Source organism: Mobula hypostoma, chromosome 18 (assembly GCF_963921235.1).
Source record: "Mobula hypostoma chromosome 18, sMobHyp1.1, whole genome shotgun sequence".
NCBI lineage: Eukaryota > Metazoa > Chordata > Chondrichthyes > Myliobatiformes > Myliobatidae > Mobula > Mobula hypostoma.
Window position 1 is genome coordinate 28,039,277 of NC_086114.1, and position 15,878 is coordinate 28,055,154.

At 39.6% G+C, this 15,878-nt stretch overlaps 1 protein-coding gene across 6 annotated transcripts in view; it reads left to right on the forward strand.

Moving 5' to 3' along the window:
• Window positions 1-15,878, forward strand: part of sec24c (SEC24 homolog C, COPII coat complex component) — a 103,483-nt gene that overhangs the window by 36,843 nt on the left and 50,762 nt on the right. For all 6 annotated transcript variants that reach the window (XM_063070647.1, XM_063070642.1, XM_063070648.1 and 3 more), the window contains exons 2-4: window positions 4,966-5,168; window positions 12,078-12,216; window positions 15,165-15,346. In XM_063070647.1, coding sequence (XP_062926717.1) covers window positions 5,003-5,168; window positions 12,078-12,216; window positions 15,165-15,346 — 487 coding nt within the window. In that variant the 5' untranslated portion in view covers window positions 4,966-5,002. The remainder of the gene's footprint in view (window positions 1-4,965; window positions 5,169-12,077; window positions 12,217-15,164; window positions 15,347-15,878) is intronic.

Consider the following 15,878-nt stretch of genomic DNA (forward strand, 5'->3'; position numbering starts at 1 on the left):
AGAAATCCTGCCTCAGCAAGGACCTGGACCCATTGCAATTTGCCTATCGCCATTATAGGTCAATGGCAGATGTAATCTCAATGGCTCTCCATGCAGCTTTAGACCACCTGGACAATGCAAGCACCTATATCAGGATGCTGTTCATTGACTATAGCTCAGCATTTAATACCATCATTCCCACAATCCTGATTGAGAAGTTGTAGAACTTGGGCCTGTGTATCACCCTCTGCAATTGTATCCTTGACTTCCTAACTGGAAGACCACAATCTGTGCGGATTGATGATAACATATCCTCCTCGCTGACGATCAACACTGGCGCACCTCGGGTGTGTGCTTAGCCCACTGCCCTACTCTATATACACATGACTGTGTGGCTAGGCACAGCTCAAATACCATCTACATATTTGCTGGCGATACAACCATTGTAGGTAGAATCTCAGGTGGTGATGAGAGGGTGTACAGGAGTGAGATATGCCAACTAGTGGAATGGTGCCGCAGCAACAACCTGGCACTCAATGTCAGTAAAAGGAAAGAGCTGATTGTGGACTTCAGGAAGGGTAAGACAAAGGAACACAGACCAGTCCTCATAGAGGGATCAGAAGTGGAGAGAGTGAGCAGTTTCAAGTTCCTGGGTGTCAAGATCTCTGAGGATCTAACCTGGTCCCAACATGTAGTTATAAAGAAGACAAGACAGCAGCTATACTTTATTAGGAGTTTGAAGGGATTTGGCATGTCAACAAATACACTCAAAAGCTTCTATAGATATACCGTGGAGAGCATTCTGACAGGCTGCATCGCTGTCTGGTATGGAGGGGCGACTGCACAGGACTGAAAGAAACTGCATAAGGTTGTAAATCTAGTCAGCTCCCTCTTGGGTACTAGCCTACAAAGTACCCAGGATATCTTCAGGGAGCGGTGTCTCAGAAAGGCAGCGTACTTTATTAAGGACCTCCAGCACCTAGGGGCATGCCCTTTTCTCATTGTTACCATCAGGTAGGAGGTACAGAAGCCTGAAGGCACACACTCAGCGGTTCAGTAACAGCTTCTTCCCCTCTGCCATCTGATTCCTAAATGGACATTGAATCTTTGGATGCTACCTCACTTTTTTTAATATACAGTATTTTGCACATTTTTAAAAACCTATTCAACATATGTATACTGTAATTGATTTACTTGGTTATTTATTATTTTTTTAAATTTTTTTTCTCTGCTAGATTATGTATTGCATTGAACTGCTGCTGCTAAGTTAAAAAATTTCATGTCACGTACCGGTGATAATAAACCTGATTCTGATTCTGAAATCATTCAAATCAAGCTTCCTTTAATTGGAACATCATGATGTTCCTGTTTGGTTGAGCCCCCGATCATACCGACCCTAGGTGTATATTGTTTATAAAAGGTGACCTTCTCACTGCTGAGTCACCTGGCTGTTTGCCAAGTTTGCGTACGAGCCCGTTGAGAGGGTTACAATAGTCCTGTACAACATCCTCAGATTTTTGAAAAACAATAATGTTCATATAATGTAAGTAACAGGAAATCTAACTATTTAGTGTAACTCCAAAAACATGGCATGGTTTGGACTGGCAGATTTTCCAGATTATTAGATGTTTTGGCTTTTGGCATCTTGGCATTCATAAATCAAAGTATTGAGTATAGAACATCGACTTCTCTAACTTCCGCTAATGCCCCATCTCCCCCTCATACCCCATCTGTTACTTATTTTTATACACACATTCTTTCTCTCACTCTCCTTTTTCTCCCTCTGTCCCTTTGAATATACCCCTTGCCCATCCTCTGGGTTCTCCCCCCCCACCCCCGTCTTTCTTCCCGGACCTCCTGTCCCATGATCCTGTCATATCCCTTTTGCCAATCACCTGTCCAGCTCTTGGCTCCATCCCTCCCCCCCCCCTGTCTTCTCCTTCATTTTGGATCTCCCCCTCCCCCTCCAACTTTCAAATCTCTTACTCACTCTTCCTTCAGTTAGTCCTGACGAAGGGTCTTGGCCTGAAACGTCGACTGTACCTCTTCCTAGAGATGCTGCCTGGCCTGCTGCGTTCACCAGCAACTTTGATGTGTGTTGCTTGAATTTCCAGCATCTGCAGAATTCCTGTTGTTTGTATTGAGTATAGGAGTTGGGATATTATGGGAAGGTTGTATAAGACGTTGGTGAGGCCAAATGTGTACAGTTCTGGTCACCTAACTATAGGAAGTTTATCGGTAAGAATGAAAGAATGCAGAGAAGATTTACTAGGATGTTGCTGGGTCTTCAGGAGTTGAGTTACAGGGAAGGACTGAACAGGTTAGGATTGTATTGTTTGGAACGTAGAAGAATGAGGGGAGATTTGATAGAAGTTTACAAAATTATGAGGGGGTATAGACAGAGTAAATGTGAATAGGCTCTTTCCACTTAGATTAGGAGAGAGAAATATGAGAGGTCATGGCTTTAGGGTGAAAGGGGAAAGGTTTAAGGGGGAACTTCTTCACTCAGAGAGTGGTAGGAGTGTGGAACGAGCTGCCATCTGACGTGGTAAATGCGGGCTCACTCTTAAGTTTTAACAATAAATTGGATAGATACATGGATGGGAGAGGACTGGAGGGTTATGGACTGGGTGCAGGTCAATGGGACTAGTGGAATAACGTTTTGGCACAGACGAGAAGGGTCGAATGGCCTGTTTTCTGTGCTGTAGTGTTCTTTGGTTCTCTGGTTATTTTATTAATATACCAGCCACCTTAATTAGTATTTTTAGTTGTGGCAGTTTATTAAATTCTACAGTGAATATGGATACTTCAAAGGAGTGCCGGGATGGGATTCTGATGAGTCTTGGTACTCAAATTGGGCCAAGTATTGAACAGTGAGGATTTCTGAATAATTGGATAGCAGATTACTGTAGATTGAGATGCTATTGAAGTCAATTGAAATGATTGAGACAAAAAAATTGGCAATTTGCTTGATCTTGTGTTTCCTGCCTGATTGCATCTCAGTTTTTGATTATTGTTGGGGGTCGGTTGCTTTGCTGATGCTTATGCCTGAGAGTGGGGAGTTAGGGGGGCTTTGGGGTTCATGGTAACTGTCATTCATTATTTGGGGCACTCCTCTGTTTTTGTGGATGTTTGCGAAGAGAAGAATTTCAGGATGTATACTGTATACTTTTCTCTGACATTAAATTGAACCTATTGAAGTTAATTGTGTTCTGACTATTGATTATTGTCGGAACTAAACGCTTTGGTCTTTTTTTGTTTCTTAAAGTTTTTGTTTCAGCTGTATAATAGAACCTGTGGATTTTTATTGCAATGGTATGGAAAAGTTTGACATTTGTGTACGTTGTATTTTGTTACACTTGGAAATAATTTTGGATGGAATTCTTGGAATAATCTCGGTAAAGTCATTCCAAATTTAAGAGCCAGATGTCATATATTTGATTATTCTTAATTGGGCTTTTATGACTGATACGCGATCAGTTGCTGTTCTTCCTGTATCTTATGACATATACTGAGCTACGAAGTCGATCCTAAATATTTCAGAATTCTCAAAAATCACACAATCCCCAAAAGGCTTATGAATGATATTGGAGCTCATGGAATTGAATCATCTGGTTAACTCCCAATGGGCCCTTGACCTTTACAGTCAAAATCTGCTACTGTGTTATGACACCTGATGGACAGGTGTTAGCAAAAGCAACTCAGTTTTGGAAGTACAAAATAATTATTTTCACGTTCAGCACCTTTTAGCTGATCCCAGATTCTTCTACCAAAAATAATCTGAAATTTTGTATTTTTTGGTACCATTGTATGAGAGTATTTCTGGAGCAGCAGTGAAAGAATCCAAAGACAATTATCAATTAATAGCAAACATTTCTCTCATTAATTTTAACACTAAACTTAATCTTGTTCTGTTGTGCAGCAAAGTTTGATTTCAATGTGATAAATACTTAAGGATATGAAACAATACAAGCCAGGATTTAATTGCTTTTGCTATCTTGCAGCCTGGAGATAAATTATTTTTCACATAACATGTTAGGATTTTTTAGATCTGAAAATTAATTTATTTAAAACATGAACTGCTGTCTGCAAAATACACACATTTTGATGCTCCTGATCGGAAGAACACAGTTATGTTATAACATTTGTTAATAGCAGTGGAAGTCACCATAGGTCAGTGTAATTTAAAGAAGAATCACTTTTTGGAATTTGTGCGTAATTGCCAAGACCAGACATTTTGGTTTCAAACACGAGAATTCATAATGCAAGATCTGTTACTTTGTCTTGTAACAGCAATAATATTGTCAAAAAGTGATTCTTGGATACTGTTAGAATATGGAGACTTCCCATTGTGCTTATAGCTAAAGGTTTGCCAGTCTTCTCTGCTTCATTATTGAGAAGCTGTTACAAATCAGCATAGATACAAAATGGTAAGGCAACTCTTACTTGTGTGGCAAGGGGATTGAAGAGAAGTGGTCCTGAATGTGGGTTAAGAAACTGATATAGACAGATTTAGAACTAGCTAATCTATTCCAGGTATACATAGAAATTCATTTGTCTCCTGAAGTTCTAACAAAAGTATTTGACCTGAAACACAGATGCTGTTTCTTTTCACACATATGCAACTTGTCCTGAGTATTTCAAGTATTATCTGTTCTTGCTTAAGATTTTCAGCATTTGAAGTTTTGCATTTTACCATTTTATTCAAACTGAAAATTTGTCATATTTTGGCTCTCACTTAAACTTTTCAATCCAGTTCCAGAGAAGAGTCTGACTGAGGAACTGGTAATAATGTGTAATTAATAGCAAAGCATGATTTGTCTATCTTCTATTTGTGTAAGATGTCATCTGCACTTAAGTTAATAAGAAATTGAGTAGTTTTATTTAGGGTGAGCGTGCTCTTTGCCTGTAATGAAAAATGTAGAAGTTTTTAGAGTGTAATGAGAATTTTGACCGTGTGCTTTTCTTCCTCCCTCTTAATTTCAGGTAACATCAGTTTGGGGATGAACTTGGCCAAATAAAGATGAATCAGCAGGGTCACATGGCATCTTATGGGCAGCCTCAACCTGGTTACCAAGGGTACCAACAGTTTGCATATGACAACCAGCATATGACTGGGGTTCCGCCATTGCAATATGGACCATACAATGGACCTGTCCAAGGTTACCAACAAAATGCTGTGCCACAAGGTATTTAATGAAATGAAATTAAAACACAATTGATCCAACGTAGAACAGCGATACGGAATGGAAACAGGCCCTTCTGCCCAACTTCTGTGCCGAACATAATGTCTACTTGAACTAATCCCATTGGCCTACATTTGACTTGTATCCCTCTAAATCTTACCTATTCTTTTGTCTGCCCAATTATTTTTTTAAACATTGTAAATTGTACTCGCCACTAAGTACCATGTAGCATAGCAGTTATTGTGACACAATTACAGCTTGGGGTGTGGGAGTTCAATCCCAGCATCCTCTGTAGGGGGCTCATACGTCTTCCCCATGGAATGCATGAGTTTTCTCCGGTCTCTGGTTTCCTCCCGCAGTCCAAAGGCGTACCAGTTAGTAGGTTAATTGGTCATTGTAAATTGTCCAGTAATTAAGTCATGGTTAATCAATGGTCATAGGGGTTGTAGGCCGGCCTAACTCAAAGGGCCGGAAGTGCCTATTCCGTGCTGTATCTATGAAGAAAATAAAATATCCTTTGGCAGATTGTTACCCATGCCAACCTCTGTTTGGGGAAAAATTTGCCCTCTGGTTCTCTTTAATTATTTTCCTCTCATCTTTAAACCCATGCCCTCTTTTAAGACTCCCCTACCCTGAGGAAAAGAAGTGGATCATGCACCTTATCTATTCCTCTCATGATTTTCTGAACCTTTATATGTACATCCCTCGGTCTCCTAAACTGCAGAGAAAACAACCTTAGAGTATCCAGTCTCCTTAAAATTCAAGCAGTCCAGTTCTGGCAACTTTGTGAATCTTTTCTCTGCCCTTCGCAGTTTAATGAAGTCCTTCCTATAGTTAGATGGCTAGAACTGCACACAATTCGCTAAATGCGGTTTTAGCAAAGGTCTTTGTCTCTAATTTTTCATTGAATGAATGATTTCCTTTGACTTGAAAGATGCTGATATTCTTTGCTGTGAATTCTAAATAGGATAATGAAACGTTTCTTTAGAGGCTCTAGTTTTTCAATCTGTATTCTTTGTTTACTAATGCTGAATATCAGGCAGATTGAAGAAACTTTAAAAATGTTAGACATTATGCCAAGTTGTACATCTTTACGGAAATGTTCATTCAGTTGTTGAAGGAAGCTGAAACCCAACAGTGTAATTGAATTCTGTTGCCTAATAGTGAAGTCCTACATTAGTCATGTTTCAGATTGTTGAAAAGAGATTCATTCCACCTACAAGAAAAAATATTGATTGAGTAAGTAATGATGATTTTTGAAGTGCAAATTAAAGTACTTTTAAAACTAAGCAAAGGAGGGATTGGATGATATTGATGAAAACAACATTGAACTGTTTAGTATATTTTATTAATTTTAAGGTAAAATTTACTTTTGTAGTAGGCATTTTGAAAGGATTGTTTCCTAAACTGAAGTAATTTTAAATCCATGACTGATCCAAAAGTAAAATAAAATCTGGAATTTAAAGAAAAATTGCTCTGCACTTTTCTGGCTGACATTACCTTCATTAAGGAGGAATTATAGACAATAGCCAACAGATGCAGGAGTAGGTCATTCGGCCCTTTGAGCCAGCACTGCCATTCACTGTGATCATGGCTGATCGTCCACAATCAGTACCCCGTTCCTGCTTTCTCCCCATATCCCTTGACTCAGCTATCTTTAAAAGCTCTATCTAACTCTTTCTTGAAAGCATCCAGAGAATTGGCCTCCACTGCCCTCTGAGGCAGAGAATTCCACAGATCCACAACTCTCTGTGTGAAAAAGTTTTTCCTCAACTGCGTTCTAAATGGCCTACCCCTTATTCTTAAACTGTGGCCTCTGGTTCTGGACTCCCCAACATCGGGAACACGTTTCCTGCATCTAGCGTGTTCAATCCCTTGATAATCTTATATGTTTCAATCAGATTCCCTCTCATCCTTCTAAATTCCAGTGTATACAAGCTCAGTCGCTCCAGTCTTTCAACATATGACAGTCCCGCCATCCCGGGAATTAACCTCATGAACCTACGCTGCACTCCCTCAATAGCAAGAATGTCCTTCCTCAGATTTGGAGGCCAAAACTGCACACAATACTCCAGGTGTGGTCTCACCAGGGCTCTGTACAACTGCAGAAGGACCTCTTTGTTCCTATACTCCAGGGGTCACCGGGCTGCAAAGCTTGTGCTACCAGGCCGCGAAGAAACGTTATGAGTCAACTGCACCTTTCCTCATTCCCTGTCATGCACTGTTGAACTTGGACACATGCTAGGTCGATACAGCAGTCGGGCATTAACCTACAACTACTCGATGAGTAAAAAAACAAACGTCGCTTGAGAGTTCTTATGGAAGAGATGGTAGGGGACATAAAAGGCCTAGCGATGATGATAATGCAGAGACAGCTGAGGCGGAGACTGCAAAAAAAAATTCCTTCAACAGAAAATACGACGAGTCGTACATAAAATATGACTTTATTGTGACCGTGACTGGCATGCTCCAAGCCCCCTGTGTGTGATATGTGGAGACAAGCTGTCTAATGAGGCAATGAAGACCTCAAAACTGCTTCGGCACCTTGAGTCCAAGCACCCTGCACTAAAGACAAACCCATTGAATTTTTTGAGTGGAAAAAATGTGAGCAAGTGAGACAGAAGCAAGTGCTGAGAGCCACCACCTCCACAAATGCTGCAGCTCCGAGAGCGTCGTACTTGGTGGCTAGCTGTATTGCTCAGGCTAAGAAGCCTTTCACTGTTGGTGAAGAATTGATTCTGCCTGCTGCCAAGGACATATGCCTAGATCTCGTTGTACTTCCCCTTTTCCTAACTTGACACCATTCAGATAGTAATCTGCCTTCCTGTTCTTGCCACCAAAGTGGATAACCTCACATTTATGCACATTAAACTGCATCTGCCATGCATCTGCCCACTCACCCAACCTGTCCAAGTCACCCTGCATTCTCATAACATCCTCCTCACATTTCACACTGCCACCCAGCTTTGTGTCATCTGAAAATCTGCTAATGTTACTTTTAATCCCTTCATCTAAATCATTAATGTATATTGTAAATAGCTGCGATCCCAGCACCAAGCCTTGCGGTACCCTACTAGTCACTGCCTGCCATTCTGAAAGGGACCCGTTAATCCCTACTCTTTGTTTCCTGTCTGCCAACCAATTTTCTATCCATGTCAGTACCCTACCCCCAATACCGGGTACACCACATCCACTGGCTCTCCCTTGTTCATTTTCAGTTACATCCTCAAAAAAATTCCAGAAGATTAGTCAAGTATGATTTGCCCTTCGTAAATCCATGCTGACTCAGACCAATCCTGTTACTGCTATCCAAATGTGCTGCTATTTCATCTTTTATAATTGATTCCAGCATCTTCCCCACCACTGATGTCAGGCTAACTGGTCTATAATTCCCTGCTTTCTCTCTCCCCCCCCCCCTCTTAAAAAGTGGGATAACATTAGCTACCCTCCAATCTGCAGCAACTGATCCTGAATCTATAGAACATTGGAAAATGATTACCAATGCGTCCATGATTTCTAGAGCCACCTCCTTAAGTACCCTGGGATGCGGACCATCAGACCCTAGGGATTTATCAGCCTTCAGTCCCATCAGTCTACCCAACACCATTTTCTGCCTAATGCGAATTTCCTTCAGTTCCTCCGTTACCCTAGGTCCTCTGGCCACCATTACATCTGGGAGATTGTTTGTGTCTTCCCTAGTGAAGACAGATCCAAAGTACCTGTTCCACTTGTCTGCTATTTCCTTGTTCCCCATAATTTCACCCGTTTCTGCCTTCAAGGGATTCTGGGATTGTGTGCCTGCAACTAAAAGCTAATTTCTCCCCCACGTATTAAGAGTCTATTTCTAAGATGTGTATGAAATTATTTTGTATTCCAGATTCCATTATTTAGATTTCATTGATCGTTGCTTTGGTTGGAAGATAACAGCAAAATTGTATCTAATTTTAACAGTTTGCATATTGCAGGAATTTATGAATAGGGATTTAGCTCCCTGATTATTTTATAAAGTATTGCCATTTAAAATTTTACATTTCTTTAGTTTACTTCTATTAAGATCAGATATTTTGGTTTCTAATACCTTCAGTGAAAGTAAAAAATTCAGCAATAAGCAGCTTATCAGAGCCGCTCTGTGCAGAGCATTCTAATGACAAAGGAGCGATCCCTGCGGAATGCAGAGAGAGGGGGGGAGGGAAAGATGTGCTGCACAACTCCCTTGTCCATTCGTCCCCCCCATCCCTCCCCACTGATCTCCCTCCTGGCACTTATCCGTGTAAGCGGAACAAGTGCTACACATGCCCTTACACTTCCTCCCTTACCACCATTCAGGGCCCCAAACAGTCCTTCCAGGTGAGGCATCACTTCACCCGTGAGTCGACTGGGGTGATATACTGCGTCCGGTGCTCCCGATGTGGCCTTTTATATATTGGTGAGACCCGACGCAGACTGGGAGACCGCTTTGCTGAATATCTACGCTCTGTCCGCCAGAGAAAGCAGGATCTCCCAGTGGCCACACATTTTAATTCTACATCCCATTCCCATTCTGACATGTCTATCCACGGCCTCCTCTACTGTAAAGATGAAGCCACACTCAGGTTGGAGGAACAACACCTTATATTCCGTCTGGGTAGCCTCCAACCTGATGGCATGAACATCGACTTCTCTAACTTCCGCTAAGGCCCCACCTCCCCCTCGTACCCCATCTGTTACTCATTTTTATGCACACATTCTTTCTCTCACTCTCCTTTTTCTCCCTCTGTCCCTCTGAATATACCTCTTGCCCATCCTCTGGGTCACCCCCCCCCTTGTCTTTCTTCCCGGACCTCCTGTCCCATGATCCTCTCGTATCCCCTTTTGCCTATCACCTGTCCAGCTCTCGGCTCTATCCCTCCCCCTCCTGTCTTCTCCTATCATTTTGCATCTCCCCCTCCCCCTCCAGCTTTCAAATCCCTTACTCACTCTTCCTTCAGTTAGTCCTGACGAAGGGTCTCGGCCTGAAACGTCGACTGCGCCTCTTCCTATAGATGCTGCTTGGCCTGCTGCGTTCACCAGCAACTTTGATGTATGTTGCTTGAATTTCCAGCATCTGCAGAATTCCTGTTGTTTGCAATTAAATAAGGTTGTTAAATTTCAAGTTAAATTGGAGGAAGTGAATTGGGAACAAGACTTACAGACTTCAATTTCTGAGGAAACTTGGAATGAAATTTTTAAATTGGTTAACACTTCATTGTTATGTGCCCGCCACTCTCTCCTACAATTTAAAGTGGTCCATAGGGTTCACATGACCAAGGATAAGTTGTCTCATTTTTATTTGGATATATCTCCTTATTGTGATAAATGTAATAATGGAGAAGCTTCATCATTCATATGTTCTGGACATGCCCAAGTCTTCTTGAAAAATATTGGAAAAAAGTATTTGAAACATTCTCTGTACTTTTTAAAGTAAATTTTAAGCCTAATCCTTTGACCGCTTTATTTGGTATTGTTGGAGGAAAGGATATTATTTTGGAGAAATCTGATTTGCACATTTTGGCTTTTATTTCTCTTAAAGCTAGGAGGGCGCTCTTGCTGAAATGGAAAGATGCGGTCCCGCCCACTCAGATTCAATGGCTTCGTGATGTGATGTTTAAGTTTAGAGAAGATTCAGTGTTCAATTTCTGAATCTAAGCAAGACTTTCAAACATTATGGGGACTTTTTTTGAACTATTTTTGAATTATTTTCAAAACCTTTGACTTGCCAGTAAAGCACAGATGATGGCTAATAATATACTTTTTTTTCTTTTTTCTTCTTTACTAATCAGCTTCGGTCTTGGTAGTGGGTTAGATTTTTTTTCCATATAATTACCATATTTCAATATTATGAGTCAATCAATTTGAATATAGAGTAAGGAGTTTGTATGTGCGATTCAGTATCATGTATTTGATATATTTTTTTCTTGAATTCTGTATTCTATGTAGAAAATTAATTTAAAAATATTGAAAAGAAATTTCAAGTTGAATTGGAGGAAGTGAATTGCCTCTATTGGCAGATGTACGCTTGTTCTCCTGAAGGCCTCTGCTGAATGTCGACTTCTGAACTGGGGTCCTTTGGTTGGTAACAAGATAACTTTAATCCTTCACCCATGCTGCATTCTCCCCAGCAACATACTTTTTGAGCAGAGGTGCTTTTGCATCTGTCTAAGCTGAAATCTGTAATAATCAGTAACAAGATTTTAATCTGGTCTTTACTAAAGGTGTAAAAGTGAGTTGTAAGGGTCTGCTTAATAGGCTGTCATGTCTGGTAGGTTAAACCTTTCAAATACTGGGGTCATTTGGTTGGTAGTATGGTAATTTTAATAATGAAAGAATGAATTGCTACAATTTGTTTAAGCAAGCTGTTTAAACACAAATGTTTTCATTGTGTGTAGCTCTCGCTACAGTCCCCTTCATTGCCAAGAGCTTTCAGGGTTGCAGCAATACCTTAATGGTGAAATTTTTTCTACACAGTAAATGTAAAATTCCAAAGTGGGGAAAACAAGTTCAGTGTGATCTCGCCATTTTCGTGTACTCTTGTCAAGAAATTCAGTTATTTTTCTGGTTTGCAGAAGTGAAAGCAGTGACCTACAGGATAAATTATATTAAAAAATACAGCTGATTTTAAGTTTTCATCTTTTGTTTCTTTTAAATAGAACCTAACTAATTGTCAATTTTATACAAACGTGTGGCTTATATGAATTTGGAACCATTACTGTTGGCATTTTCAAAAATACAATTCTAGGGTTTCCAGGGTTTGCTAGTTTTTTGAAAAAGCAGATTTTCAGTTCTGCATTTAAGGAGGATATAAATTCTCTTTGTTTAATGTTGAGATGGCATCAGCAGAAAAAACGTTTTTTTTTTCCTTGTGGTATTTAAAATTGTGATTTTTGTTTTGCGTAGGTCCTTTGAGGCCACCACCAGGATCAGCACCACCCCCAACTTCAATATCTCCGTCAACAACTGCACAGCAGTCTGTATATAACCAATATGGACAGGGGGATGTACACAATGGCCCTGCAGCGCCTGACCAGATGCAAAGGTTTGTTTCTCATTGAAAACTCAAAAAGGCGGGTAGATCAGAGGAATATATGGAAGCAGATGGAGCCAAGATTTTTCTTGAGCTTTATCATCCACTGAATACTAAGTTGCAAACTTTGCATATTCCATTTAATGTGATTTTACAAAATGTATAGTGTGAAGGATTGCTCTGTTTCTTTCAGTCTTTTTTGAGAATTTCATTAAAATGCCCTTTAGTTTCACCTGAGAATGGTTGAAGGCCAGAAAACTGCCTTTACAATATGTCTGCCTAAATTTAGTGTTACTTTATTTTGAGTGAAATGCATTCCTAATACTTATTTGGCTTCGCATACTAGGTTTTAAAATTCTGCACAAGCCAATGTCATAAATGTAACTTGGTGATCATTGCAGGTATGTTGAAGAATGTTGCTTTTGTAAATAAAGCCGAAGAAATTTAAATCCTTGTTATCAAGGATTATTAGGTGCTTGGACATTTTACATATAATCAAAAATGCCATACACCAACCCTTCAACTGAACATAATTTACCCTAAAATGTTCTTGTCATTTTAACATGCATTAATAAACACATTAAAACATTTAAATATCTAAAAGGAAATGGTATTTTTTTTTAGCATTTATTACTTTGATTAAAGCAGAGATAATTTTAAAATCACAGGGTGCAACTTTATGGAAAAGACTTATTAGAACAGCAAGTGGTCTGGAAATTGATCAGTGTATTTGTACAATAGTTAATACATATGTACATAGTTTGGACCATGGGCCAACCATAGATGTTTAAGTGTCAAATATGATTATGACGATTGAGAGTATTGTGTCGTTTGTTTTTGTTATTAACATGAGATGTGTATTCTACAGTCTTATTATATAGTAGTACTGAATTATAAAAAATGGCTACAAAGACACTTTAAAAATGGAAAAACTACATTCTTACCAAGTTTGGTTGATGTATATCCACACCCCAGCAAAGTGATCGTCTCTTGTTTATTCAAGAGGCATGGGCTGCTACAGATGTGCCAAAATTACTATTCACAGGAAGAATACCTTCAGAAGGTTGGCAGCTGTTCAGGAAGGTGAATTAATTGTATCTATTTGGACATCCACATCACACCAATCAATAAGTTAAGCCATCTGTGTAGCAAATAAGTACCCTATGCTTTCTCTTCGAAAAGAATTTTCACTTAACTTTCAATTCATTTGTAACTTTGTGAAACCTTTTTTCCCAATTTAAACTAGTCTTTTTTTGTCTCTTGAAACTTCACTATAAATCAGCTGAAAGTTATTACTCAAGTGGAGTTTTTTAGGAACTTGATTATACCAAGTAATGATAACAGCATTGTTAGGTAAAAATTTTACACACACATATTTTCTATTAAGTGATAAGTCAACCTGAGGCAGCATGAGCCTAGGGTCTGTATGGTTGTAACATGTATATGGATATAAAGATATAGTTATCTCCATGATCTAGCTCTTGCCTTACAATGTTCAGCACACTGAATTCGTATGAGGAAACTTTTCAGATGAAAGCAGCTGGTGGGGCCTGACAATGGGCTATGAGTGGGATGTATTCATACTGCATTCTTTTCCCTCAAATCAGTGAATGACAGGCTGCTATTAGTAATCTGGAGTGGACTTGGATATCTATTTTAGACACTGATAGTCATATTTACAGTGAAGTGTGATTATTATGTTTTTTTCCCCAGCCCTACTCACCACCCTCGGGTAAAAGTGGCAATCCACGTGCATCCACTGTACCTTAGCTGCTGGCAATTCACAGCCTAGGAGGCTGGTGCACACCCACCCACAAAGAACAGTTTGGCAATTTATGGTTGCAAACCAGTTCAGAACTTTTCTTCTGAATACACATCCCCTGAAATGTATCACCCACTAGCAATTTGGTCACAAAGTTATGTTTCAACGTGATCTCATTCTAGTCATAAATGATAAACCCTGCTCAGAAATGCATTAGCACCCTGTTAAGTCATGCCACTCGCTTAACTGGTTGTCAAAACTAAGCTTAAACATTTGTTAATGCCTCTGTCTTTCAAATAATCTCAACATTGAAATATTAAATATTATACTGTTAATAACTTTTTGAAGATTAAAATGCTGATGCATGACATGTCAGAAATAATACATCTGATTCTGATTTTTTTTAAAAGCTAATTACCCATAACTCATCTTCAGCATCCCCACCAATTTGTATCTCCCTCAGCAGTTCCCCTCCACTGAATGACTGAAGTTTTAATCTGGTGCAAGTTGAGCAGACAGATCCTTCAGCATTACAACTGGGAAAATCAAGAGTTTGGTCCTCTGTATGAGCAAAGAATGGAATGACAGCAGGAGAATTTGACAGGAAGTTAGGGATTTTGTTTACATTATTGCACAAAAACTCCTGGACTTTCTGACAGTTATGTGGGGCCATTTGCACAAGATATCTGCTGGGACTTCTCAGTAAACTTAAATATTAAGCAAACTTTAAAATTTTAAATTATATTATACCATTGAAAAACATTTAAAGTCAACTTGGGATGTTTGTTCTTGAATTGACCAAATGTTTTCTAGTATTTAATACCATTTTGCTCTAGAATAAACAGATGCCGTAGCTGCACCAGGATAAAGAGTGCACAATTTCATTGGGCAGATTTTGCAGTGTAATTGCTGAGTATTTATCACCTGTTTCATTCACTTCTGAAGTCCATGAGGAGTCTGGCATTGGTCAGCATCACTCAGTAAATGCAGGGCTTTATTGGGAATACTGCATGCTATCTTTTATTTACTCAATCGCTTTTGCTGGAATGAAATAATTTCATCTGCGCTCAGAGTAATTAAGTAACCTGTTCGGTGATAATGGTTATGTTGTTAACCCTGTCTGCAGAACTTGAGTCATTGCAGTTGACATTGGCTTTGCACTTAATACCCAAATCTAACTGGTGAAATCCTTTCATAGGCTTCCAGTGTCTCAACCATACTTGCCTGGTAACACAGTTCATTCTGCTGGTCAACCAATGCCATATCAACAGTATGCACCCCCACTTAGTCACGCTCAACAGTTACCAAATCAGATGGCCCGAATGCAGATCAGTGGAGTTTCCACCAACAATGCATCACCTTCAGTTAGTCAAGGTTACGGTAGGTAAAGTTGATTATTTTTTACAGTTGAAGACATATCTAGAGATCAAACAGTCATATACTTTTATAGTTCATCAATTAGTTAATATTCTGAGATCAATATTCATAATATTCAGAGGTTGTCAAGGAATTTACTGGACAGCTTAACTTTTACTAGTCAGTCCCAATATATGTGGTATAGGTTGTACAAAAAGAACCGCCTTGTAGAGAAATATAGTTATACACACTTTTAAATTATTAATAATGGACACTGTGACATGCTGCTTGGCTATAGGACCTTTGACTTGCCAAGTCTGTGTCAAATATTAAGTACTCTTTTGCACTAATGTTTGCTGATCCCATTTTGTTCTCTCCCACATTCCCATCTATTCTCTGCAGATTCTACCACTTATCTACTGTATATTAGAGGCAGTTAACACTGGCCAGCTAAGCTGCCCACTTGGTTTTGGGTTAAGCTGGGATGTCACGAAACCACATGCCCAAGGGTAAAGGTACAGACTCCACCAAAGCAGCAGTGGAGATTGGAATTCTG